Source organism: Schistocerca piceifrons, chromosome 2 (assembly GCF_021461385.2).
Source record: "Schistocerca piceifrons isolate TAMUIC-IGC-003096 chromosome 2, iqSchPice1.1, whole genome shotgun sequence".
In the NCBI taxonomy this organism is placed as follows: Eukaryota; Metazoa; Arthropoda; class Insecta; order Orthoptera; family Acrididae; genus Schistocerca; species Schistocerca piceifrons.
Window position 1 is genome coordinate 477495313 of NC_060139.1, and position 26167 is coordinate 477521479.

Below are 26167 nucleotides of genomic sequence, written 5' to 3' on the forward strand. Positions count from 1 at the left end.
ATTGAGTCAAACAGAGCTTGGATGGCGTGTACAGGTACAGCTGCCCATGCAGTTTCAACACGATACCACAGTTCATCAAGAGTAGTGACTGGCGTATTGTGACGAGCCAGTTGTTCGGCCACCATTGACCGGACGTTTTCAATTGGTGAGAGATCTGGAGAATGTGCTTGCCAGGGCAGCAGTCAAACATTTTCTGTCTCCAGAAAGGCCTGTACAGGACCTGCAACATGCGGTTGTGCATTATCCTGCTGAAATGTAGGGTTTCGCAGGGATGGAATGAAGGGTAGAGCCACGGGTCGTAACACATCTGAAACGTAATGTCCACTGTTCAAAGTGCTGTCAATGCGAACAAGAGGCGACAGAGACGTGTAACCAATGGCACCCCATACCATCACGCCGGGTGATACGCCAGTATGGCAATAACGAATACACGCTTCCAATGTGCGTTCACCGTCATGTCACCAAACACGGATGCGACCATCACGATGCTGTAAACAGAACCTGGATTCATCTGAAAAAATGATGTTTTGCTGTTCGTGCACCCAGGTTCATCGTTGAGTACACCATCGCAAGTGCTCCTATCTGTGATTCAGCATCGAGGGTAACCGCAGCCATGGTCTCTGAGCTGATGTTCCATGCTGCTGCAGACATCGTCGAACTGTTCGTGCAGATGGTTGTTGTCTTGCAAACGTCCCCATCTGTTGACTCAGGGATCGAGACGTGGCTGTACGATCCGTTACAGCCATGGGGATAAGATGCCTGTCATCTCGACTGCTAGTGATACGAGGCCATTGAGGGAGAAGATATTGAGGTTCTGGAGGAATGTAGATAGGGTGTCATCACCCTAGATCTAGCTCATGGTGTTCTGTATTCCCTTCTGAACCCACTGATTCCATATTCTGCTAACAGTCATTGAATCTCGACCAACGCGAGCAGCAATGTTGCGATACAATAAACCGCAATCACGATTGGCTACAATCCGACCTTTATCAAAGTCAGAAATGTGATGGTACGCATTTCTCCTCTACTTTCTGTATCTTGCTTTGGTAAAATGTCATTAATTTTTTCATACCCTCTTTCAGTAAAAGTATATTCACTTCCTTTTACACCTGAAAATTCATCTTCACTGGAGTCATCACTACTCTCTTCCTCACCTCCATATTCACTTAAGTACACAACTTTTGAACAATAGGGAAAGTTAGTACGTTCATTATTATCTGTACTCATATACCCTTCATCATCTGAACTATCACCGATATCATTTTCGTCATCAGATTCTAGCAGGAAAGCAACTTTTAGACAGTGGAGCAGATTGTCACTAGATGTTTCAGCTACTTTGTTTTCTGAATTATTTTCTACACATTGCACATCGTTTGCACATGCAGGCACTTCTCTTGTATCACTTTGAATGACTTCAGTGTTAACTTCATACTTAGTATAATCGTCATATACATTGATAACCTTCATTTCACTGTTTCCTTTACTATCAGTTTCAGATAACCATGCGAAATTCCTACCAGACCCTTCTGCATCAGAACCACAAAACACCTCTCCATCAACAATAATTTCATCTGCACTGCTTATAATGTCGGCCTTACCCTTTTTCTCAATAGCCTGTACTGTATTCACATAACTTCCTTCTCCCCTCAACGCAATTAGTACTCACTTTTTTAAGTTTGTTATCGGTCTCTTCCCTTACTTTTATCATATTATTATCGCAGCTCTTTTCTACTTCTTTCACATGTTGTTCTAATCCAGACACTTTTTCCTGAATGAGACTAACTTCCTTTTTAATGTCATTAGCTAGTATGGTCATTCTGGTACCCATGCTCACCTTACCAAGTTCATTTCTAATTTCACTACTTATATCATTACCCATATTATTCACAGCCCCCATGATTTGCATGAGCATATCTTGTAAATTATTCTCATGTGACGAAGCCTGTGCCCTTTGAACATCACTATCAGTGTTCTTTTCCTCACTGAAGTCCTTTCCATCAACACTACTCCCCTCTCTTCCCACTTTGTCTCTAATTGCAGTGAACGAAGCCTTAATTTCCTCGCCCTGAATACCACTTACTTCACTGTCAGTTACGGTCAAATTTAATTCTGACCTATACCCACTGTCATCTGTGGATTTTAATACTTCAACTTTTGTACCTCCTAAAGTGTCACTCCCTTTCATTCCACTCGCAATGTCACTAATGTTTTCCTTACTTTCCATTTTGACAAAAGTTACAATATATATACTGCTCGTACGGTACCTTAAAGTTCCGGACGTCTTCTCTGTCGGTCGTCAGCCAGTGTCTTGTTTATGATGTGTGTGGTCTGCTACTGCTGCTGTTGCTGCAAACTCGCAATCTGCCAAACTGCTCCCATTCGTATTCGGCACCTGCTGGCACTGACCCTGGTCAGCTTTGTCCGGCTTGCGTGGGTTGGCTGCTGCTTCCATCATGGCCGCCGCTGCTGCAAACACGTCGCGTTGATTGGCTGCTACTGTTGCGGCTATTCTTAAACTGCGTCAGATGTAGTTATACGTGCACGGTTCTCACTTCTGCCATTGTTGCCACCGATTTCACTCTCACTTGAAGTCGGTCTTCCAAATATAGTCTTAAGGCTCGTAAATTCGATATTCTCAGCCAAAGGGGCACCACATGTAACGTGCCAGGGTGTTTCCTCTCCCGGGGCACCACATGTAACGTGTCGTGACATGTCTCCTCACCCGGGGCACCACTTGTAACGTGCCGGGACATGTCCTTTTATTAGTGCCACTTAAAGTTCACGTCACAACCGAATGTACCGGTACTGAAACATTTCCTCACCCAGTAGATAGTGCGCAGTGTTCTCGACCTACCTTGCTTTGCTTATTCAATATTGTCTTCCCAGCAGCTGCGTTCGTCTCACCTAAATCACACTGAAATTAAGAAGCCAGGATCCTAGGTTAAGTTTTCCAAAATCAAAAGTCAGGATCGTATTCATTGTTGAACATTTATGTCAACCACAGTGCGATTTATTTGTTATCACTCGCACACACAATATTCATGTGACCAGGCCTCTTACACTTAATCGTCACATTACGTAGGTCAAAAACTTCCAGTCTTTAACAAAGTTCACAATTACAATTACCGAAAAATTAACCAACTTGCCGCACTTTTGCTCCAAGAGAATCTGACTGAGAACTAACTGAAAACTGCACCAGCTCGGACCTCATATAGACGAGCGCTTGAATATTTGACTATTTCTGTTAATCTATTATAGTTTATAATTTCCCAGGGTTAAAATGATCCTTTCTAACTGGTTTTGAAGTTAACTATTGGCTTTTATTATTTAAATAACATGAGTGAGCTGTATCAATTTAAATACGCGGAACTAACTTATGCATCCGCTGTGGGAATTCCCAACTTATAACCACGGCAGCCCTTTTGAACAATAATTTTTACATATTCAAAAATTCTTAATTAATTCACTTACAAAGTTGAGACTGGAGTTATTTTAGTAGAAAAATAAAGGTAGCAAAAGTATTGAAACAGATCTCAGAATTATTTGGTAGTTTGGTCACAATTGGCACTGAAAGTCATACAGTCTACAGATTTTAAGTCTTAATATCTATTTAACTAATAGACTTTAGGTTAATTTAAACACTTTGTTGGAATCAGTAAAATTTAGGCTTTCTTTTGGATGCAGTCTTATAGCTGAATTTGATCTATTAGCTCTCTCGAATTTTACTTAATATGTATTGCACAATATACGTCATTATCCATAACTGTTAATAGTATGCATTTCCAATAAAACTGATTAGCTCATTACTTTCAGAATAGACATTAGAATGTACTGAAATAATAGATTTTACTAGGGGAATTTTATTTAAACTATTTCTGAATTCTGTACTATGAGGTTGAAGGCCACAGAATCTATAGTCGGAATCTGAGTAGTGAAAATGAAAAAAAATAAAAGTTCATTGCTTAACTAAGTTACTAAAGGAGTGTAAAACCAAAACAGGCTAGCAGTGGGCAACCCTGCTTCGTTACAGGTTACTATGAATTGTCATGTGTCCTGTATAGAAGTCCTGCAGTTGTGGTGCCCTCTTAGCTTGGAACACCAAACAGCGGCTTGTATTTCTTGTGGTTTAAACCAGCCCTGAATAAAGGATCCATACATGGTCGTACACCAGTCACAGTGGTTCGCAGAATTTCAGGCTGTACATGAAGCTTGTTCAGATTAAAGTCCACTGTGTGTGTACTCCAAGCAACTCTCACAAACATTGTGCTTACGGATATTTGGTTACGGAAGACGTAACAAGTATCTCTTCGAAATGGGGTAATTGCTCTAGATCATCTACATCTACATCGATACTCTACAAATCATGTTTTAGTGCCTGGCAGTTGGTTCATTGAACCACCTTCGTGACTCTGTATTATTCCAATCTTGTATAGTATGTGGAAAGAACGAACACCTGTATCTTTCCATACAAGCTCTGATTTTTCTTATTTTATTGTGGTGATCATTTTTCCCTATGTAGGTCAGCATCAACAAAATACAGGGTGATTCAAAAAGAATACCACAACTTTAGGAATTTAAAACTCTGCAAGGGCAAAAGGCAGAGCTAAGCACTATCTGTCGGCAAATTAAGGGAGCTATAAAGTTTCATTTAGTTGTACATTTGTTCGCTTGAGGCGCTGTTGACTAGGCGTCAGCGTCAGTTTATGCTAAGATGGTGACCGCTCAACAGAAAGCTTTTTGTGTTATTGAGTACGGCAGAAGTGAATCGACGACAGTTGTTCAGCGTGCGTTTTGAACGAAGTATGGTGTTAAACCTCCTGATAGGTGGTCTATTAAATGTTGGTATAAACAGTTTACAGAGAATGGGTGTTTGTGCAAAGGGAAAAGTTCTGGACGGCCGAGAACGAGTGATGAAAATGTAGCACGCATCCAGCAAGCATTTGTTCGCAGCCCAGGAAAATCGACTCGCAGAGCTAGAAGAGAGCTGCAAATTCCATAATCAACTGTATGGAGAGTCCTACGAAAAAGGTTAGTTATGAAACCTTATCATCTGAAATTGGTTCAAGCACTGTCTGCAGCTGATAAGATTAAAAGAATCGATTTCTGTGATTTTATCCTTGCTCAAATGGAAACAGATGAATCTTTCGTTTCAAAGATTGTGTTTAGTGATGAAGCAACTTTCCACACTAACGGGAAAGTCAACCGTCACAATGTCTGTATATGGGCCACTGAGAATCCGCAGGAAACAACTCAGTATGAACGTGACTCTCCTAAGGTGAACGTTTTCTGTGCCATTTCAGCCAATAAAGTTTTTGGTCCCTTTTTCTTCGAAGGTGCTACTGTAACTGGACTACAGTATCTGGAGATGTTAGAGAATTGGCTGTTCCCTCAGCTCGAACAAGAAGCACAACAATTCATATTTCAGCAGGATGGAGCGCCACCACATTGGCACTTATCTGTCCGTAACTACCTGAACGTCAACTACCCGAGGCGATGGATCGGCCGCCAGGCAGCCCGTGACAGAGCACTTCATCACTGGCCTCCAAGAAGCCCTGATCTTACCCCCTGCGATTTTTTCTTATGGGGGTATGTTAAGGATATGGTGTTTCGGCCACCTCTCCCAGCCACCATTGATGATTTGAAATGAGAAATAACAGCGGCTATCCAAACTGTTACGCCTGATATGCTACAGAGAGTGTGGAACGAGTTGGAGTATCGGGTTGATATTGCTCGTGTGTCTGGAGGGGCCCATATTGAACATCTCTGAACTTCTTTTTGAGTGAAAAAAAAAAACCTTTTTAAATACTCTTTGTAATGATGTATAACAGAAGGTTATATTATGTTTCTTTCATTAAATACACATTTTTAAAGTTGTGGTATTCTTTTTGAATCACCCTGTATTTTCATATTCGGATGAGAAAGTTGGTGATTGGAATTTCATGAGAAGATTCCTTCACAATGAAAAAGTCTTTGGTTTAATGATGCCCATCCCAAATCCCGTATCATTTCAGGAACTCTCTCTCCCCCCTATTTTGCAATAATACAAAACATGCTGCCCTTCTTTAAATTTTTGATGTACTCCATCAATTCTATCTGGTAAGGATCCCACACTGTGCAGTAGTATGCTAAAAGAGGATGGACAAGGATAGTGTAGGCAGTCTCCTAAGTAAATCTGTTAAATTTCCTAAGTGTCCTACCAATGAAATGGAGTCCTTGGTTAGCTTTCCCCGCAACACTTTCTGTGTGTTCCTTCAAATTTAAGTTGTTTATAATTGTAATTTCTAGATATTTAGTTGAATTTACAGTCTTTAGATTTGACTGATTTATCTTGGAACCAAAGTTTAACAGATTCCTTTTAGCACTAATATGTATGATCTCACACTTTTTGTTATTTAGAGGCAATTGCCAATTTTTGCACCATAAGTATATATCTTTTCTAAGTCATTTTGCAGTTTGTTTTGATCCTCTGATGACTTTGCTACTTGATAAACGACAGTCTCATCTGCAAACAACCTAAGATGGCTGCTCAGATTGTCTCCCAAATCATTTATATAGATAAGGAACAGCAAAGGGTCTACAACACTACCTTGGGGAATGCCAGAAATCACTTCTGTTTTACTCGATGACTTTTCGTCAATTACTACAAAATGTGGCATCTGTGAAGTCCAGTCACACAACTGAGATGATATTCTGTAGGCACACAATTTCACTAGAGTCCACTTGTCTGGTAAAGTGTCAAAAGCCTTCCAGAAATCCATAAAAACAGAATCAATTTGAAATCCCTTGTCGATAGCACTCAACACTTTGTGCGAGTAAAGAGCTAGTTGTGTTTCACAAGAACGATGTTTTCTAAATCTGTGTTGACTGTCTGTCGATAGATCATTTTCTTCAAGGTAATTCATAATGTTCGAACACAATATATCTTCCAAAATCCTGTTGCTTATTGACATTAATGATATGGGCCTGTAATTTAGCAGATTACTCCTACTAACTTTCTTTAACGTTGGTGTGATCTGTGCAACTTTCCAGTCTTTGGGTACCGATATTTCGTCAAGCAAACAGTTGTATATGATTGTTAAGTATGGAGCCATTGCATCAGCATATTCTGAAAGGAACCTAATTGGTATACAGTTTGGACCAGAAGACTTGCTTTTATTAAGTGATTTAAGTTACGTCACTACTCCGAGGATATCTACTTCTACATTACCCATGGTGGTAGATAAGATAAGATAAGATACTTTATTGTCACATAACATGTTTTTATACAATCATTCGATTGAGAACATTGGCGACTTGTCAGTCTTTAACCTAAGTTGCTACAATATTTTATATACTACAGGAAATACGTAATACACACATTGCTTATTATAATGAAAATACAACATATTTTAAATCTTTTTATAGCTCATAGAATCATTACCATAGACTTCACACACCTATATGAAATATGGATGTACTGAACGGAATACAAACTGCCATTCAAACTATAATTCTATTTATAAACATGAACATACAGTGAACGTGTTTGCTTTGTATCTATATGACTTCAAAAGTATACTATTTGTACATGTATCCTTACTCCCTATTCCTATTTATAAATTCCTCTAAACTACGAGGTGCATTCAAGTTCTAAGGCCTCCGATTTTTTTTTTCTAATTAACTAATCACCAGAAATCGATGAAACTGGCATTACTTCTCGACGTAATCGCCCTGCAGACGTACACATTTTTCACAACGCTGACGCCATGATTCCATGGCAGCGGCGAAGGCTTCTTTAGGAGTCTGTTTTGACCACTGGAAAATCACTGAGGCAATAGCAGCATGGCTGGTGAATGTGTGGCCACGGAGAGTGTCTTTCATTGTTGGAAAAAGCCAAAAGTCACTAGGAGCCAGATCAGGTGAGTAGGGAGCATGAGGAATCACTTCAAAGTTGTTATCACGAAGAAACTGTTGCGTAACGTTAGCTCGATGTGCGGGTGCATTGTCTTGGTGAAACAGCACACGCGCAGCCCTTCCCGGACGTTTTTGTTGCAGTGCAGGAAGGAATTTGTTCTTCAAAACATTTTCGTAGGATGCACCTGTTACCGTAGTGCCCTTTGGAACGCAATGGGTAAGGATTACGCCCTCGCTGTCCCAGAACATGGACACCATCATTTTTTCAGCACTGGCGGTTACCTGAAATTTTTTTGGTGGCGGTGAATCTGTGTGCTTCCATTGAGCTGACTGGTGGTTTGTTTCTGGATTGAAAAATGGCATCCACGTCTCATCCATTGTCACAACCGTCGAAAAGAAAGTCCCATTCATGCTGTCGTTGCGCGTCAATATTGCTTGGCAACATGCCACACGGGCAGCCATGTGGTCGTCCGTCAGCATTCGTGGCACCCACCTGGATGACACTTTTCGCATTTTCAGGTCGTCATGCAGGATTGTGTGCACAGAACCCACAGAAATGCCAACTCTGGAGGCGATCTGTTCAACAGTCATTCGGCGATCCCCCAAAACAATTCTCTCCACTTCTCGATCATGTCGTCAGACCGGCTTGTGCGAGCCCGAGGTTGTTTCGGTTTGTTGTCACACGATGTTATGCCCTCATTAAACTGTCGCATCCACGAACACACTTTCGAAACATCCATAACTCCATCACCACGTCTCCTTCAACTGTCGATGAATTTCAATTGGTTTCACACCACGCAAATTCAGAAAACGAATGATTGCACGCTGTTCAAGTGAGGAAAACGTCGCCATTTTAAGTATTTAAAACAGTTCTCATTCTCGCCGCTGGCAGTAAAATTCCATCTGCCGTACGGTGCTGCCATCTCTCGGACTTATTGACAATGAACGCGGCCTCATTTTAAAACAATGCGCGTGTTTCTATCTCTTTCTAGTGCGGAGAAAAAAAATCGGAGGCCATAGAACTTGAATGCACCTCGTATAACATTTGCTATTTATTCATTTAGAAATTCTTCTAGACTATAATAACATTTGATTTTTAAGTATGTGCCAGTGGTCTCCAATGTGGATTCCCCAAATATTGACCTTATTTTGTTTCTGATCTTCAGAGCCATGTGATATAGAGTATTTTCATGTAATGTGAGTCGGTGACAAGGTAGCATGTATTTCAATTTATGTCTAGTTTCATAGACTGGTGTGAATGTATTTCCTTCAAACAGATGTGAGTTTTTCTGTTCAAAGAGAAGTATTTCATATATGAAGATGGCATGGACTGTCATGAAGTCCAGGCTTTCGAGTAGTGGTCTGCATGAATGTCTACTATTGGTTCCTGTCATTGCTCTGATTTTTTATTTTTTTTGTAGTTTGAAGATTCGAAGCAGGTTTGTCTTTTCTGCACCCCAAAAAATTATTCCATATTTTATAACTGTTATGAAATACGTGTGGTATACAGTTTTCTTCGCCATTAAATCCGTTACTTTGTGTAGTACCTTCATTGCATAAACTAAACTATTTAATCTCTTTAGTGAACTGTCCACATGGCCGGTCCATTGCAAGTTTTTATTTAAAGTTATCCCAAGAAATTTTACAGAATCAACTGTGATCAGTTCTTTACCTGAATATTCTATTTGCGATATGCATTCAGTAGTTTGTTTGGTCCTGAAGTGTATGATTTGGGTTTTTTCAAGATTTAATTTCATAGCATTATTTTTAGCCATTGTTCAAGTTCTTGTAGAGTTTGTTTCATGGTCTGTACTAATTCATCAGTGTTTTTGCAGCAGACTAGAGCAGTTGAGTCATCTGCGTAAAGTATTGTATCTGTATTTACTTTGCTAGGCATGTCATTTATGTAATATAAGAACAGAAGTGGTCCTAATATCAAGCCATGGGGCACACCTGCTTGAATTTCTTTCCAGCTAGAGCAAGTTTTCTCTCACTTTTGATGTATCACCACCCTTTGGTGTCTGTTTTTGAGATAAGATGAAAACCATCTTATAGATTTTCTATGGAAGCCATAGGTACCCAATTTTTGGAGCAGCAGCTTATGGTTTACTGTGTCAAACGCCGTTGAGAGGTCACAAAAAATACCAGATACACTTTGTTTGTTGTCGAGGCATTTACTTTAGAGATTAGTTCATTTACAGCTTGTAAAGTGTTTTGTCCCTTCCTAAACCCATACTGGTTATTGAGAATAATATTACCTTCTTTATTGTCCTTGATTCGAATTCTGGAATATTTACTTTGTCTTCTTTTGTGAAGGCATTTTGGAAGGCTGTATTTAGTAATTCTGCTTTGGCAGCATTGTCTTCGATAGTATTGCCATTGCTATCGTGCAAAGAAGGCACTGATTGTGTCTTGCCACTAGCATACTTCACATATGACGAGGATCTCTTTGGATCTTCTGCCAGGTTTCAAGACAAAGTCTCGTTGTGGAAACTATTATAAGCATCTTACATTAAAGTCCATGCTAAATTTTGACTATAAAAGATCACCAATCATGGAGATTTTGCTTCTGTTTAAATTTGGCATGTTTATTTTGTTGTTTCTGCAACAGTGTTCAGACCCGTTTTGTTTACCAAGGAGGATCAGCTCTGTCATTTATTAATTTAAACCTTTGCTCAGTCTTCACTGGAAAAAGACCAACAATTTAAAACACACCTTTCGTAAATCTTCATTCATGAGTCAATTATTCAGGAACAGACAATATTTCTGTGCGTTTAAATAAATTTTTCTTAGATTTGAGATAATTGACCCTTTCAGATATAGGTTCTTAGAATAATTTTTGGCTTTCTCTAACAGCATATCAAATGATTCTGCAGTTCTATTTCACAGGAGCTGCTTTTGAAAAATATGCAGAACATTTCATTCTGGCTGCATTAAAATTTGGATTCTGTAGAGACATTACCAGTCCTTTGAATAGTTCACACATTATTGTTGCGTATAAAAATTAGTCTCAAACTTTTCGAGCCACTTCATGTTGCCCTGCAGGACTGACCATCTTTTGTCCATAATTTAGCTCTGTGCATTCAGTACTTCAGCCAGTTTTCTGGACTCAGTCATAACTTTCCTTGAAATGTTTCAAAGATTTTGCCATTGCAGCTCATGGGGTCGGAACACTTTTGCATCAGCTGCTGATCTTTTGGATTTGGATTCATCTTGTCGACAGCAGATGGTGGCCAAACACCTGCTTACACTGTTTTCCTTTTTGTGGATTCCAGAATTATATTTGAGACATCTTCCACAGTTACCAAGACATCACACAATTTATCACAGCTTCTCAAAACTTTCCATAGTACAGGATCCAAACATTGGTTACTAACTTTAAGCCACTGTGAGTGGAGGGTTCTGAGGAGTGGGATAATGCATGATGCTCCCCATCAGAGTTATATCTCATCTCGCTTTCGGAAGGAGTTTTCAGATAGCAAGTTAAGGCTTGATGTTCTTGAGTCACAGCAAGTCTCGCATCATGATCTTAATTGGCTTCTTGAGACCACACAGATCTGTCTTTTAGCCATTCTAGTGTATTTCGAAAGACTTGACCACTTTTATACATAAACAAAATGAAATCAAAATGTAATGCATAGGCACCCAAATCACAAAATGTAAATCACAAAATTGACTTAACAAATTTGTTTTTCCTGGCAAAGAATATAAATGAAACCTTTTGAAAGAAGCAAAGCAAAGTTGCTAAGTTTTTAGTACACAAAGCAACTTCAGTAATTCCTTATTCCTAACCAAGTAAATTCAATGCTAGTCTGTATTCTTAAAGATAAGTCTGCAGTGCTTAATTCTGTCACTGACGTAAACTTCCAAAAATACTCAATAAAATAACTTTTCTAGGAAAACAGTCAAATATAAATAAAACATACCGAAAGAAGCTAAGCAATGTTGTCAAGTTTTTAATACACAATGCAAAATCGGTAAATCTGTGTATCCTAACTCCATAAATTCACTGCTAGTTTGTATTCGTAAAGGAAAGATTGCTGCAATTAATTTTATTACTGAGATAAACTTATGAAAATACGTCTGTCACTCAGATTTAAAAGAAAAAAAAAAAAACCTAACAGCACCATCTATTGGTTCTTTGGTGTACTACAAATCTCGCAATGCCTTCCTTTGGTTCTATGTCTTGGTGATATAATCACCTGATCCACTACGCTAACCACACAATTTTAGGTAAAACTTTAAATTACGATTTTTATGTATCCAATTTTGATGAAATAAAGCCTATATGTTGCCCTAAGGTATGATAAAAGTTACCTGTAAAAGCCTCATGAAAATTCATCTAGAAGTTTTGGAAGTTAGCGTGTTCAAATAGACAGAGATGATGGTTTTACAGTTTTATCATTGGCATAGATGTGATTGCATTATTAGCATCATCTACTAGTATCCAGAATATTTATTATTTGTAGCATGCACTGAAGCTAGACAAATAGGTTATTACTCAATTGGTAGATTATAGGAACATATTTTGAAACCTTTATCTGGTTCTTTCAACAATTTATGAATACTTGTAGCTATTTGATACTACACACTAGTTTTCTGTAAGATTGAATCCTCCACAAGTAAGATGATCATACACAGATGAACAAGATCTTCGAGTTTGGATGTATAGTCAGTCGAATAATGGTAGCGTGGAATCACATGAAAACGATCTCAGGACCGTAAAACAACTCTTGTTAAAATGTGTTTTTCCTGTAATAGTTGTAGGAAGGCATAAAAAATACACGACTGTATTACCTCGCATGAGCAATGATTGGGTGTGCAACAGTTAGGTCTCCAACAAATGTCCTAAAAAACTCTCTCTCTCTCTCTCTCTCTCTCTCTCTCTCTCTCTCTCTCTCTCTCTCTCTCTCTCTCACACGCACGCACACACACACACACACACACACACAAACACACACACACACACACACACACACACACACACACACACACACACACACACACATGCTCATGTTAACCATCAATTCAAGAACTAACTTTTTTATGAAAGTGTGACACAAAATTTGCAACAACTGAATTACAATAACGTGTTTTTAATGTGATCTATTGTGACATTATGACACTTACTTTACTTGAACCATTAAGTACATTTGTGGCATGTGGATGATGTACATCACATAGGAAACCGACAGATTGCTCTGAACAACTAGTATTACTTACATGGTTTCATTCATCATAATGTGTGTTTCAGATCAGTTATGTGAAATAAAACTCTGCTTTTGATCAAAATGATGACAGTGCATTTGCAATGACAAGAGATCTGTAACCTAGTTTGCTGAAGGTTTTCCTATGGTTGGCCCTACGCCCCAAACATAGTCCACAGGCAAATTTACTGTGCTATATCCTCACACATCCATAATGCTATGACCACCTCAAGAAGCAAAGGAGGATCCCCCTCATCACTCAGTAATATCCTGGACTGGAACAACTGAACTACATCTTTCGTCAAGCCTTTGACTATTTGTCACTGTGCCCAGGACTGAGAAACATTCTATCAGCAGTCCTTCTCACTCCTCTGAACAATCTAGAAAATATCCTAGTTTATATTTGTGTCAACTCACTCCCAAAGCCTTGCCACATGGGTCATATCACTGTGGAAGACCGATATGCAAGACCTCTCCAATACATCAACCTAATGCATATCCAAATCTTATCCTATCAGAGGCAGGATACCTGTGAAAGCAGTCATGTCATACACTTGGTACAATTTCTGCACAACATTTTATGTATGCATGACAAACAACTAGCTGCTCACCTGAATGAATGGCCACCACGAAACTGTGGCAAGACATGTTGCTGAGTGCATCTTGCTTAATTTCAATGAATGCTTTGAAAACCCATGCCATTCCTGTACATTTCGTGGAGCGGAGCCGCCGAGCTCTAACACCACATTCATTCACATCCCAGATGTGTTCGATCGAGTTCAGATCTGGTGAATGGGGGGCCAGTAAATCGATTGGAACTCGCCACTGTGTCCCTCCTGGACTTGTGACATGGCACATTATCTTGTTGAAAAATGTCACTACTGTTGGGAAACAAGATCCTCATGAAGAAGTGTAAGTGCTCTGCAACCAGTATGTGATACTCCTTGGCCGTCATGGTGCCTTGTGTGAGCCCCACTGCACCTGTGAATCCCCGTATGAACGTTCCCCCACAGCATAATGGAGTCGCCACCAGCTTGTATCCACACTTCAGTGCAGGTGTCAACGAGCTCTTCCCCTGGAAGATGACAGATCTGTGTCTTCCCATTGGCAAGAAGAAGAAGAAGGTATTGGGATTCATCAGCCTATCCAATGCTCTGTCACTGCCCTAGCATCCAGTGCCGATGGTCACATGTGCATTTCATTCGGAATTGCCGATGTCATGCTGTAAACATTTGAATGTGCGTGATTTGTTGGCTGTGGAGATCTGTCATTAGGAATGCTCAATGCACTGTGTGTTCAGACCCACTTGTACCCTGCAGCATTAAAATCTGATGTTAGTTCCGCTGCAGTTCATTGCCTGTCCTGTTTTACCAGTCTGCACACCCTACAATTTCCGACATCTATAACGAGGGATGGATGCCCAAACTCAACGACATGTGGACATAGATTCACCGTGGTTCCACCATGTGTTGAAGGCACTCACCATAGCACTCTTCCAACACCCAACAAGTTGTGCTCTTTCTGAAATGCCTGTGCTGAGCCTCTGGGTCATCACAGTTACCTGTCAATTGGTCAAACACATATAGATTGTGTGGCCTCCTCATTCTCCACTCAGACAGCATGCTCACTGATACTACATGCACCATGCATGTGTCTGACTAGCAGTCATTCCTCTCCATGTGATGCTGCTGTTTCCTGGACGATTTTATGTTGGTAGTAGGGTGGTGGTCATAATGTTCTTGCTGATTAGAGTATGTAAAAGTAGTATGTGATAACTGACCACACACACACACACACACACACACACTGGGGGTGGGGGAGATATGCTTTAGGCATTTGACGAGTCAATATGAATGATCTCTAGTTTTGGATCTGTGTATGTTGTTTGTTTGGTTATGTAACTCTTATGAAAAAGTCTAATCAAATCACATGAAAATTGTACTTGTGTTTACATTGACTCATTTTTGAACTGAAATACAATCTGAAAGATCAGGCTTTAATGTCTATGTTCCTATGAAAGGAAATCAGAAGGCTATAGATTACCTTCTCTGTATGTAACTTTAGAATGAAAAAAGTAACACATGGCTGAATTGTTTCAGGTTAGTTGCATAGTGATTAAATCACACAAGTGTCTCAATCTTGATTTCAGTCTTTACTGTTAGACTGCTGGCATTAATGAGCTTTTGTACACCATAGAAAAAAGCTTTTGTACACCACAGAAAAACAGAAAAGCACACATCAAATAAAAAATACATTTTTATGCATTTTACAAGAATTACACATACGATTATGATGAGAAGATTTTGTTTGTATACACCCATATAATTTTGTAGTTGAAGTGTTTGAGTCTGTTCCTTGGGTTGACCTGCTGGGTGAGGTAATTTATTCCATGAGCTTGCTGTGTACTAATTCATCTTGTGTAAAAATCACCAGGTGGGTCGAAGATTTCTATTCAGGCACTTCTTGACCAGCAAAAGAAAAGCTAAAGTTTTAAATTTTATGTTAAAAAAATCATTCACACAGGAGAATCATATAGACACACTACCATTTGCTACTGCACAAACTCCTGTGTGGAGGACATCGAAATAGGCATCCCTCACATTGAAAAACAACTGAAAGAGCTGAAAACAAACAAGCGGCTAGTACCAGATGGAATCGTAGTTCAGTTTCAGAGAGGCACTGGCTGTGGCTCCTTACTTAACTTTCCTTTATCACATACCTCATGCCCACCACAAAGTCACAAGTGACTGGATAAAAATGCACGTGCAGATGAAGGGCGAACAGACAGTTTCCATATTTCTAGACCTCCAGAAAGCACTAGATACAATGCCACAGTGCAGACTGCTAAGAAAGTTCCAAGCATATCGACTAGGTATGTGAATGGCTCAAAAACTTTTTAAGTACTAGAACCCATTACATTGCCCTGACTGGTGAATGTTCAACATAGAAAAATTTACTGCCAGGAATAGTCAGGGATTTTGATAGGACAGGTATTGGTCTCGGTATACATAAACAATATGATACATAGGATAAGCAGCAAACTACGACTGTTTGTTGTCGATTCTGCAGAGGAGTTGAGTGACTGTAGGGGGATACATAATTTGTATTTGGCACAATGAATGGGAACTTTCTCTATGTGTAGAAAAGTGAGTTAATACAGACGAGTAGGAAAATCAATCACGTTCGACTACAGTGTTATTTATATGCTGCTTGACACAAGTCACATCTGTTAAATATGTAGGTGCAATGTTGTGGAGCAACATGAAATGGAATGATCACTTATGGTAAGTTGTAGATAGGTGAATGATAGATTTCAGTTTAGGAGGAAAATTTTGGGAAAGTGTAGCTCATCTGCAAAGGAGACTCTGTACAGACTACTTGTGCAACCCATTCTTGAGTACTTCTCAAATGTTTGGGATTGCCACTAGGTTGGTTTAATGAAAGATATTGAAGCAATTCAAAGGCATTAGTGACATTCAGGTAAGGGGTGAGAAAGAAGAGGAAGTGGGAGAATACAAGGTCTACTTGTCAGGAGTCAAAGCAGGAATAGCACAATGGGGTGTAGGGCTTTACATCAGGAAAGAAATGGAACCCAGCGTAGTTGCAATAAGGTATGTAAACGAACGATTGGTGTGGATAGATTTGACAGTGTCTAGCAAGAAAATTAGGTTTGTGTCAGTATATTCGCATTGTGAAGGGACTGATCAAGATAAGATGGACAGTTTTTATGAGGCACTCAGTGATGTAGTTGTTAGAGTAAAGGACAAGGACAGTGTTTTGCTCATGGGTGATTTTAACGCCAGGATTGGAAATCGAACAGAAGGGTATGAAAAGGTTATGGGTAAATTTGGAGAGGATATGGAGGCCAACAGGAACGGGAAGCAACTCTTGGATTTCTGTGCCAGTATGGGCTTAGTAATCACAAACTCCTTTTTTAAACATAAGAACATTCACCGGTATACATGGGAAAGCAGGGGAACCAGATCTGTCATTGACTATATAATAACAGATCAGGAATTCAGGACGGCTGTGAGGGACACACGTGTATTCAGGGGATTCTTTGATGACACTGATCATTATTTAATCTGCAGTGAAAGTGGGATTGCGAGGCCGAAAGTGCAGGAGGTCAGGTCCATATGTAGGAGGATAAGAGTGGAGAAACTTCAGGATAAGGAAATCAGGCACAAGTACATAACAGCGATCTCAGAAAGGTACCAGTTGGTTGAATGTAGTCAGTTACAGTCATTGGAAAAGGAATGGACAAGGTACAGGGACACAGTACTAGAAGTGGCTAAAGAATGTCTTGGAACAGTAGTGTGTAAAAGTAGGAGGAAGCAAACAGCTTGGTGGAATGACACAGGCAAGGCAGCCTGTAAAAGGAAAAAGAAGGTGTATAAAAAATGGCTACATACTAGAACTCAGGTAGACAGAGAAAGGTATGTTGTAGAAAGAAACAAAGCCAAACAGATAATTGCAGCATCCAAGAAGAAATCTTGGGAAGACTTTGGAAACAGGTTGGAGACATTGGGTCAAGCTGCTGGAAAGCCATTCTGGAGTGTAATTAGCAGTCTTCGAAAGGGAGGTAAGAAGGAAATGACAAGTATTTTGGACAGGTCGGGAAAACTGCTGGTGAGTCCTGTGGATGCCTTGGGCAGATGGAGGGAATATTTTGAAGAGTTGCTCAATGTAGGTGAAAATACGATCAGTAATGTTTCAGATTTCGAGGTAGAATCGGATAGGAATGATGATGGAAATAGGATCACGTTTGAGGAAGTGGAGAAAATGGTCAATAGATTGCAGTGCAATAAAGCAGCTGGGGTGGATGAAATTAAGTCGGAACTCATCAAATACAGTGGAATGTCAGGTCTTAAATGGCTACACAGGATAATTGAAATGGCCTGGGAGTCGGGACAGGTTCCATCAGACTGGACAAAAGCAGTAATCACACCAATCTTTAAACATGGAAACAGAAAAGATTGTAACAACTACAGAGGTATCTCTTTAATTAGCATTGTGGGTAAAATCTTCTCAGGTATTGTTGAAAGGAAAGTGCGAGTATTAGTTGAGGACCAATTGGATGAAAATCAGTGTGGGTTTAGGCCTCTTAGAGGTTGTCAGGACCAGATCTTTAGCTTACGGCAAATAATGGAGAAGTGTTATGAGTGGAACAGGGAATTGTATCTATGCTTTATAGATCTAGAAAAGGCATACGACCGGGTTCCTAGGAGGAAGTTATTGTCTGTTCTACGGGATTATGGAATAGGAGGCAAACTTTTGCAAGCAATTAAAGGTCTTTACATGGATAGTCAGGCAGCAGTTAGAGTTGACGGTAAACTGAGTTCATGGTTCAGAGTAGTTTCAGGGGTAAGACAAGGCTGCAACCTGTCTCCACTGTTGTTCATATTATTTATGGATCATATGTTGAAAACAATAAAATGGCTGGGTGAGATTAAGTTATGTGAACACAAAATAAGCAGTCTTGCATATGCGGATGACTTAGTTGTGATGGCAGATTCGATTGAAAGTTTGCAGAGTAATATTTCAGAGCTAGATCAGAAATGTAAGGACTATGGTATGAAGATTAGCATCTCCAAAACGAAAGTAATGTCAGTGGGAAAGAAATATAAACGGATTGAGTGCTAAGTAGGAGGAACAAAGTTAGAACAGGTGGACGGTTTCAAGTACTTAGGATGCATATTCTCACAGGATGGCAACATAGTGAAAGAACTGGAAGCGAGGTGTAGCAAAGCTAATGCAGTGAGCGCTCAGCTACGATCTACTCTCTTCGGCAAGAAGGAAGTCAGTACCAAGACTAAGTTATCTGTGCACCGTTCAATCTTTCGACCAACTTTGTTGTATGGGAGCGAAAGCTGGGTGGATTCAGGTTACCTTATCAACAAGGTTGAGGTTACGGATATGAAAGTAGCGAGGATGATTGCAGGTGCTAGTAGATGGGAACAATGGCAGGAGGGTGTCCATAATGAGGAAATCAAAGAAAAACTGGGAATGAACTCTATAGATGTAGCAGTCAGGGCGAACAGGCTTAGATGGTGGGGTCATGTTACACGCATGGGAGAAGCAAGGTTACCCAAGAGACTCATGGGTTCAGCAGTAGAGGGTAGGAGGAGTCGGGGCAGACCAAGGAGAAGGTACCCGGTTTCGGTTAAGAATGATTTCGAAGTAATAGGTTTAACATCAGAAGAGGCACCAATGTTAGCACTGAATAGGGGATCATGGAGGAATTTTATAAGGGGGGCTATGCTCCAGACTGAACGCTGAAAGGCACAATCAGTCTTAAATGATGATGATGATGATGATGATGGATGATGATGATGATGATGATGATTCAAAGGCATGTTGCTAGATTTATTGTCAGTAGGTTCGATCAACATGCGAGTTTTACAGAAATGCTCCATGAACTCTAATTGGAATCCCTGGAGTGAAGGAGACGTTCTTTTTGCTACGTATTACTGCAAATGTTTAAAGTACTTACATTTGTGATGGACTGTAGAACGATTGTGCTGCCATCAACATACATCATGTGTAAGAACCACAAAGACAAAATACAAGGAATAGGGCTGGTACAGAGGTGTACAGATTGTTATTTTTCTCTTGCTCCATTTGTGTGTGGAACAGGAGAGTGAATGAGCAGCAATAGTACAAGATACCCTCTGCCATGATTGTATGGTTGGTTGAGTAGTATGGATGTAGATGTACAAGTAACATTTTGAAACATATTTTCAAAGAATGAAACATCATTCACCCACTAAAGGAAGCTGGCCTTACTAATTCAGTCATGTACATTTCAGTTTAATGACTTCAAGCTTGACTTCTCAATACTTTTCAGGGAATTACTCTTCAGTGGGCTTTGTGTGCTCACTCAAACTTGTGTTGTTTTTCTGTTATTTTTTTTTTGTAATTCAGATGTGTTTGTTCTGCATTTTTGTATTAATTTTTGTGTATCAATAGTTATTACTAGATTTAAAATATGGAAACAAAAAAGTCTAAAAAGAGGAACAGGCTTTTGTTGAGAGAAATGTTGGGGTGAAACATGCACACTCATAACTGTTTTTAGTTTCTCGTTGAATTATACATTTATGAAACTAATACAGCACTGTACATTTAAATATCTTTCAGTAGCATATGGTATTTTATGTTGCAGTTCTACAAGAGCCAGCACGAAATATTGTTAAACTACGCACAACACCACCTCTTTTTCAGGCATATGAATTTGCATACAGTCATTTGGAGAACACATTGGGCCCACTTTTCCATCAGAGTGATGATGTAAGTGTGAGGCAATGATCTGTTTGTTACTATTGTTACAAATAAAGTGTGTGCATGTCTCTGCATCATATGTAAAAATAATCTTCTCTCTCTCTCTCTCTCTCTCTCTCTCTCTCTTTCTTGCACCCCTCCTCCCCCCCCCCCCCTCTCCTTGCTTAGCCCCCCCCCCCCCCTTTGCACAGAAAATCTTGCTACTCAAGAATTATGTATATTGTAGGGTAAGTTGTTTCCTCTGTCTTCCACCAGATGGCTCAAGAAACTTCTTGGAGCATACAACATACACTATTAGAAACAGTTGAAAAGCAACAAGCAATTGTCTTAAGTGGCTTTGTTCATTTCCAGAGCCCAGAAACTGTTGTCCCACTCATTCTGTTTATTGTTTATTTGTTATTTCAAGAAAAGTACTGGTAAAGCCACAAAAAATTTAAGTGTTTGCTCTATACAGCAGATTGTTTTGATTTTTATTAACCCATTTTAAGCAATTGTTTTAGTGACTTAGAAAGAAAAATTATGTGGTTCGATTAAGGTTGTGTGGACTGGCCCATTTAATCCCAATGTAATAATTGACTTTGATAATTTAAAAATTTTTTTAGTTGCAGAAGCATTTTGCATCATACTTTGTACAAATTGTGATGAAGTGTACTGTAGACATATGTTTGTTGAATTATAAGTTTTTCTTTCAGATGTCATGAGCTCGTAATCGCACGACCAACCACTGGTCATATTCAATGGAAGATTTGAAACTATCAATGGCAGATATCCAAGAAGGAACTAATATTCATGCATCATCTAATCAGTTTCAAATTCCTCAAATAATGCTAAAACATGTTCTCAGCAAATGTATTGATCAATATGAAGTAAACTTTAGGCCTTGATATGGATACAAAAAGTTGTTCACACCAGCAGAAGAACTTGTTTTTGTTCATAAAAGAAGTTGCTGGTATGCATTGTGGTTTATCTTTCACACTTACAAGGAAGTTAGCATATGAATTTGCGGCAACTAACAAGAGGGAACTTCTGCCAAACTGGCAAGAAGAAAATGGCTGGTAAGGAATGGCTTCATTCTTTTATGGGAGGCATAATATCTTACTAGTCTGCATCATGCAACTAGTTTCAATATGTCAAATGTTGGTAAATTTTATATCAATTTGAAAGAAGCCTCACAATGGCACAAAAGCTGGGAGGATAGTGTCTCCATGTGGCTAGAAGCAAGTGGGGAAGATAACTTCAGCAGAGAGAGGTACACTTGAAACCATGTGTGGCATTATCGGGAGCACTGGAAAAGTAGTTCCTCCATTTCTTGTCTTCCCGTGTATCCAGTTTCAAGATCATATGTTCCACAACAGCTCTTCTGAAAGTGCAGGGAGAGCTCACACCTCAGGATGGATGACTGGAGGCATATTTATGGATGGATTGGCACATTTTGTTGAACACGAATGACCAAGCAAAGAAAAGTCAAAACAGCTCATCATTGACAATCCCGAAAGCCACATGTCAATAAGAGAAATAATATTCTCCAAAGAAAATGGCTGAGCTTGTGATAGGTGGCTACTAAATCATCCTGCTCAGGCACTTTGTATCAATGATGTTTCAGGCTTAGTGCGTGAAGCATTTCCTTGTGCTTCAACTTCCTCTAATATCAGCAAAGTTTACTAACCTGTATAAATAATGCCTCTCTATGATGAAACATTTGGTGAAGCAGATTTTCTGTTCATCTGTGACAGACTGGTCTTTTGAGCAATTTGAGAAGGAAGGAATTGTTTCGGAAAATATTAATTTCCCTACCACAGTTCCAGGTCCAGTTCCTCCATCCTGTCTGGCACCTTCTGTGATCCAGTTCCTTCAGTTTCTGGTACCTTGGTTCATAAACTCTTTCCTTCTCGTCCTCATGAAAAAATCTCTAAACAGAATTATTTGTGCTTCCTGAAGCCTTGCTTCCCACAGTGTGGTCCCCGTGAAAGAGATAGTCATGGCTGAAAGAAAGGAGAACTCTTATCCTTGTAATTTCACCTGTTATGGCCCACGGGGATGAAGAAGCCTTTGTTAGGAAATAAATAAAAATAAAAAAATAAAACAAATAAAAATAAAAACAATAAATCTACTCTAGAAGAATCAGATTTGTTGTCCGATGAAAATGCACTCTTGGGTATCAGAAGAATCTGACTGCTCTTGGCACAAAGGCATTGAAGCAGATAAGAATTTTTTGAGGATTAAAGACAGTGACTTCATAATTGTTAAAAGTGCATGGAGTAAGAAAAGACTATGGCTACAACCTTATAACTGCTGTGAAGAGACGTCTTCACAACAGTAGTCTCTTCATTCAGATGTTCAAGTGACTATCTATAAGCGGCACATACCTTTGAGCCACGCTCGGTAGCTGAGTGGTCTGAGGCGCCTTGCTACGGATTCCGCGGCTCCCCCCCGTCGGAGGTTCAAGTCCTCCCAGGGGCATGGGTGTGTGTGTTGTCCTTAGCGTAGGTTAGTTTAAGTTAGATGAAGTAGTGTGAAAGCCTAGGGACTGATGACCTTCGCAGTTTGGTCCCATAGGAACTTGCCACAAATTTCCAATACATACCTTCGAATAGATTTTCCATAGTGGATGAAAATGCATTTGTTAGCATTGCTGATATTATTACAAAACTTCCTAATCTGCTTAAAGACTTATGCCAAAGATTTGAAGACATGATTTATTTCAACATTGATGTGTGTGAATACAGCCTTTACTAAGACTGTTATTATTTAAAATTTTGATTAGTTGTATTTGATGTATCAACAACTAACATTTAAATGTTTTTGCAATACACCTTTACAGTGTTCTGAAGTTAAAATTAAAATTACTAAGTGAATTTTCAGTGATTTTTCTACCTGGATCAGTTAATCTTACCAGTTAGGTTAAGTGGCCACTTTGCAAAAGAGTTAATTAGTTCAGATTTCACAAAATGTGAAAGTACTACACAGTCCTTGAACATCTCATTGTAAAGAAAACTTATAACCTTGACTTCCTATGAAATTTTATGGAGGTAAGTTATGTAGATAATGATTCAGATCAATTTTAAAGCAAAAGTGGTCCAGTTAACCTAACTGTCCCCTGTATCTTGTTTAGCTTTTCAAAAAAAGCTGCCATTGTATTTATGGGATTATTGTACCAAAAAAGAGGGTAATGTAAAAATAATTTAGAACAATCATGAAAACTATTTTAGTGTGATCATGGAATAATTTTGGTCTGCATCAGTCAGTAGCCTCTGAAGTATTATATTTTTCTTAACTTTGCATTTTTTAGAACTTTGCTTTTTCATCATTCAACACTACCTTCAAATATTACAGAAAGAGTGGGGGAAATTTTTAAGTTGCGTTACAGGAAAGCTGTACTGTTCATAGGTGATATTTTCTTATGTGCCTGGACTTTCTACAGATGGAATGGATATAGCTGCTGTTCACAAACTATGTGCCACACAAATGTGTGACATGTGTCCTTTACTATTGTGACACCACTAATGCTAGTGGATAAGTCCATTTCATATAGTATCAAATTGTCCTCTTCAGAATCAAGAGCTCTATCAAGAGTGGATTACCTGTGCATATAAGGTAAAACACTTTACTATATGTACATAATACCCTTGAGAAAATAACAACACAAACAGAAAATACATACTTCCAAATTTCCAGTACTTCATAGTCTTTCCACAGTAGCTTTGAATGTCAAATGATGTGAAGTATATTCCTGTCCTGCCACAGGAATATCCATCCCTATCAGGATCAAGGTCGTGTGAAGGCAGTCAAGTCACATATGAACTCTACTGTAACTTCTGCACAGCTTTTCGTGTGACCATGTCCACTGACCAGCTGTCCTCTCCAATTAATAGCATCTGCAATACTGTGGCCAGGAGCAGAGATGACCACCAAGTGGCAGAATATGCAGATTAAGCACAACATATTTGACTTCGGTGGCTGCATCACAATCACTGAGTGAGTTGGCATTGCGGCTTGAACACAGGACTTGTATTTGGAAGGACAACAGTTCAAATCTGAATCCGGCCATCCTGATTTATGTTTACCATGCTTTCCCTAAATCACTTAAGGCAAATGCTGGGATGGTTATGATCTCCTTCCTCAACCTTCCTTAATATGGGCATGTCCACCTGCCTAATGACCTCATTGTTGATCGGACATTAAACTTTTAATCTTCCTTCCATTGCTTCACAATGCATCTCACCTGGTAATTTTTTTATACGATTTTGTTGTATTTTTTTCCCAGGCACCATAAGGGAAGGTGCAGTGTTGTTAAATAATTTCTATATTTAAAATTTTGTGTAATTCAGTTCCCTTACAGTGCACTTTATTTTGTTCTCTCCAGTATGTTGCAGTTATTATGAAGCAGTTTCCCACCACACTGAAGTGTATATGTCTACATAGATTTTTTCCCAGGAGACATCAAGTAGTTGCCACCTGAATTGTCTCTTGCAGTACAGTCCTTCATAAAAAGTTTACAAATCTTGAATTTACTTAGTAACAAGAGTTTATCGTTGTTTCTTACAAACACTTTCTAATCTAAAATCTAATCTTGTTCACACAAATCATGTTGAAGTGTATAGTATTTACAGTGTCTTTTCTTAGTCAAAAGATCAACGCAGTATCATCACTAGAGATAAGGTACTGATCCTGAAAGCCCAGAATCTAGTGTCGTGTCACACTCTGGCAGACAGTTATAGCATGCCAATTTTTCATTGTGTATATTACCTTGTAAAAAATTAGAAAAGGAAATCATCTCAGTAACCTCTCTGAACTAATCAGGTCAGTCATAAATGATTTTAGGAAGCCTTCAGCTGAGTCAGATATGATTTAAATAATAAGACAGCATGTGTAGCATGATGCATTTCAGAAATATTCCCATTTTCATGTGCTGCGGGAGTTTATGTAAGTAAAGGGTGTGATGTCTGCTTGTGTATTTCATTCCACCCCTCTTTCCCAGCAGTCATCTGGAGGACATAAAAAGGCAACTTCGGGGAAATTTAGGCAGAACAATACACAAGCAGACACCACATCCAACACTTATCTGAACTCCCACAGTACTTGATAATGCAAATAAATCTCTGAAATATGTTGTGCTACACATGAAAAAAAACTCCTTAAAGTTGTGGTTAATTCAAACTCTGCACTTTATCCTCTCCACCAGGGGTACCTGTCCCACACTGTCATGAGAAACCTCTGCTAAGTTTGGAAACAATGTTTGGTGGCCATAGTGACATATTAATAACCTAAGCCTGGCTCTGATGACACACACACACACACACACACACACACACACACACACACACACACAGATATCTAACCTAACCTAACCTAACCTAACCTAATTGCTATTTGGACAGTAAAATAACTGATAATGGCCAAAGTTGAGAGGACATAAAACAGAGACTGGCAGTGTTTCTGAAGATGAGAAATCTTTTAACAGTGAACACAGATTTAAGTGTCAGGGAAGTTTTTTCTGAAGGTATTTGTCTAGAATGTAGCCTTGTATGGAAGTGAAACATGGACAATAAACAGTTAAGGCAGAAAAGAGTAGAAACTGAGTATTAGATGGCTAGATCATGTACCAATGAGGAAGGTACTGAATAGAAATGTGGAGAAAAGAAATTGGACTAAGAGAAGGAATCAGTTAATAGGACCCATTGTGAGACATCAAGAGGTTGCCAATTTAGTATTGGAGGGAAGTGTGTGTGTTGGATTGGGGGGAGGGGGGGGGGTATAATTGTACAATATAGTAAGCAGGTTCAAAAGGG

The 26167-nt window shown here is 39.3% G+C and overlaps 1 protein-coding gene across 2 annotated transcripts in view; it reads left to right on the forward strand.

Annotated features, from left to right (window-relative positions):
• LOC124777066 (sorting nexin-14-like) overlaps nucleotides 1–26167 on the forward strand; it is a 235220-nt gene that overhangs the window by 77405 nt on the left and 131648 nt on the right. For both annotated transcript variants that reach the window (XM_047252339.1, XM_047252340.1), the window contains exon 9: nucleotides 20263–20387. In XM_047252339.1, coding sequence (XP_047108295.1) covers nucleotides 20263–20387 — 125 coding nt within the window. The remainder of the gene's footprint in view (nucleotides 1–20262; nucleotides 20388–26167) is intronic.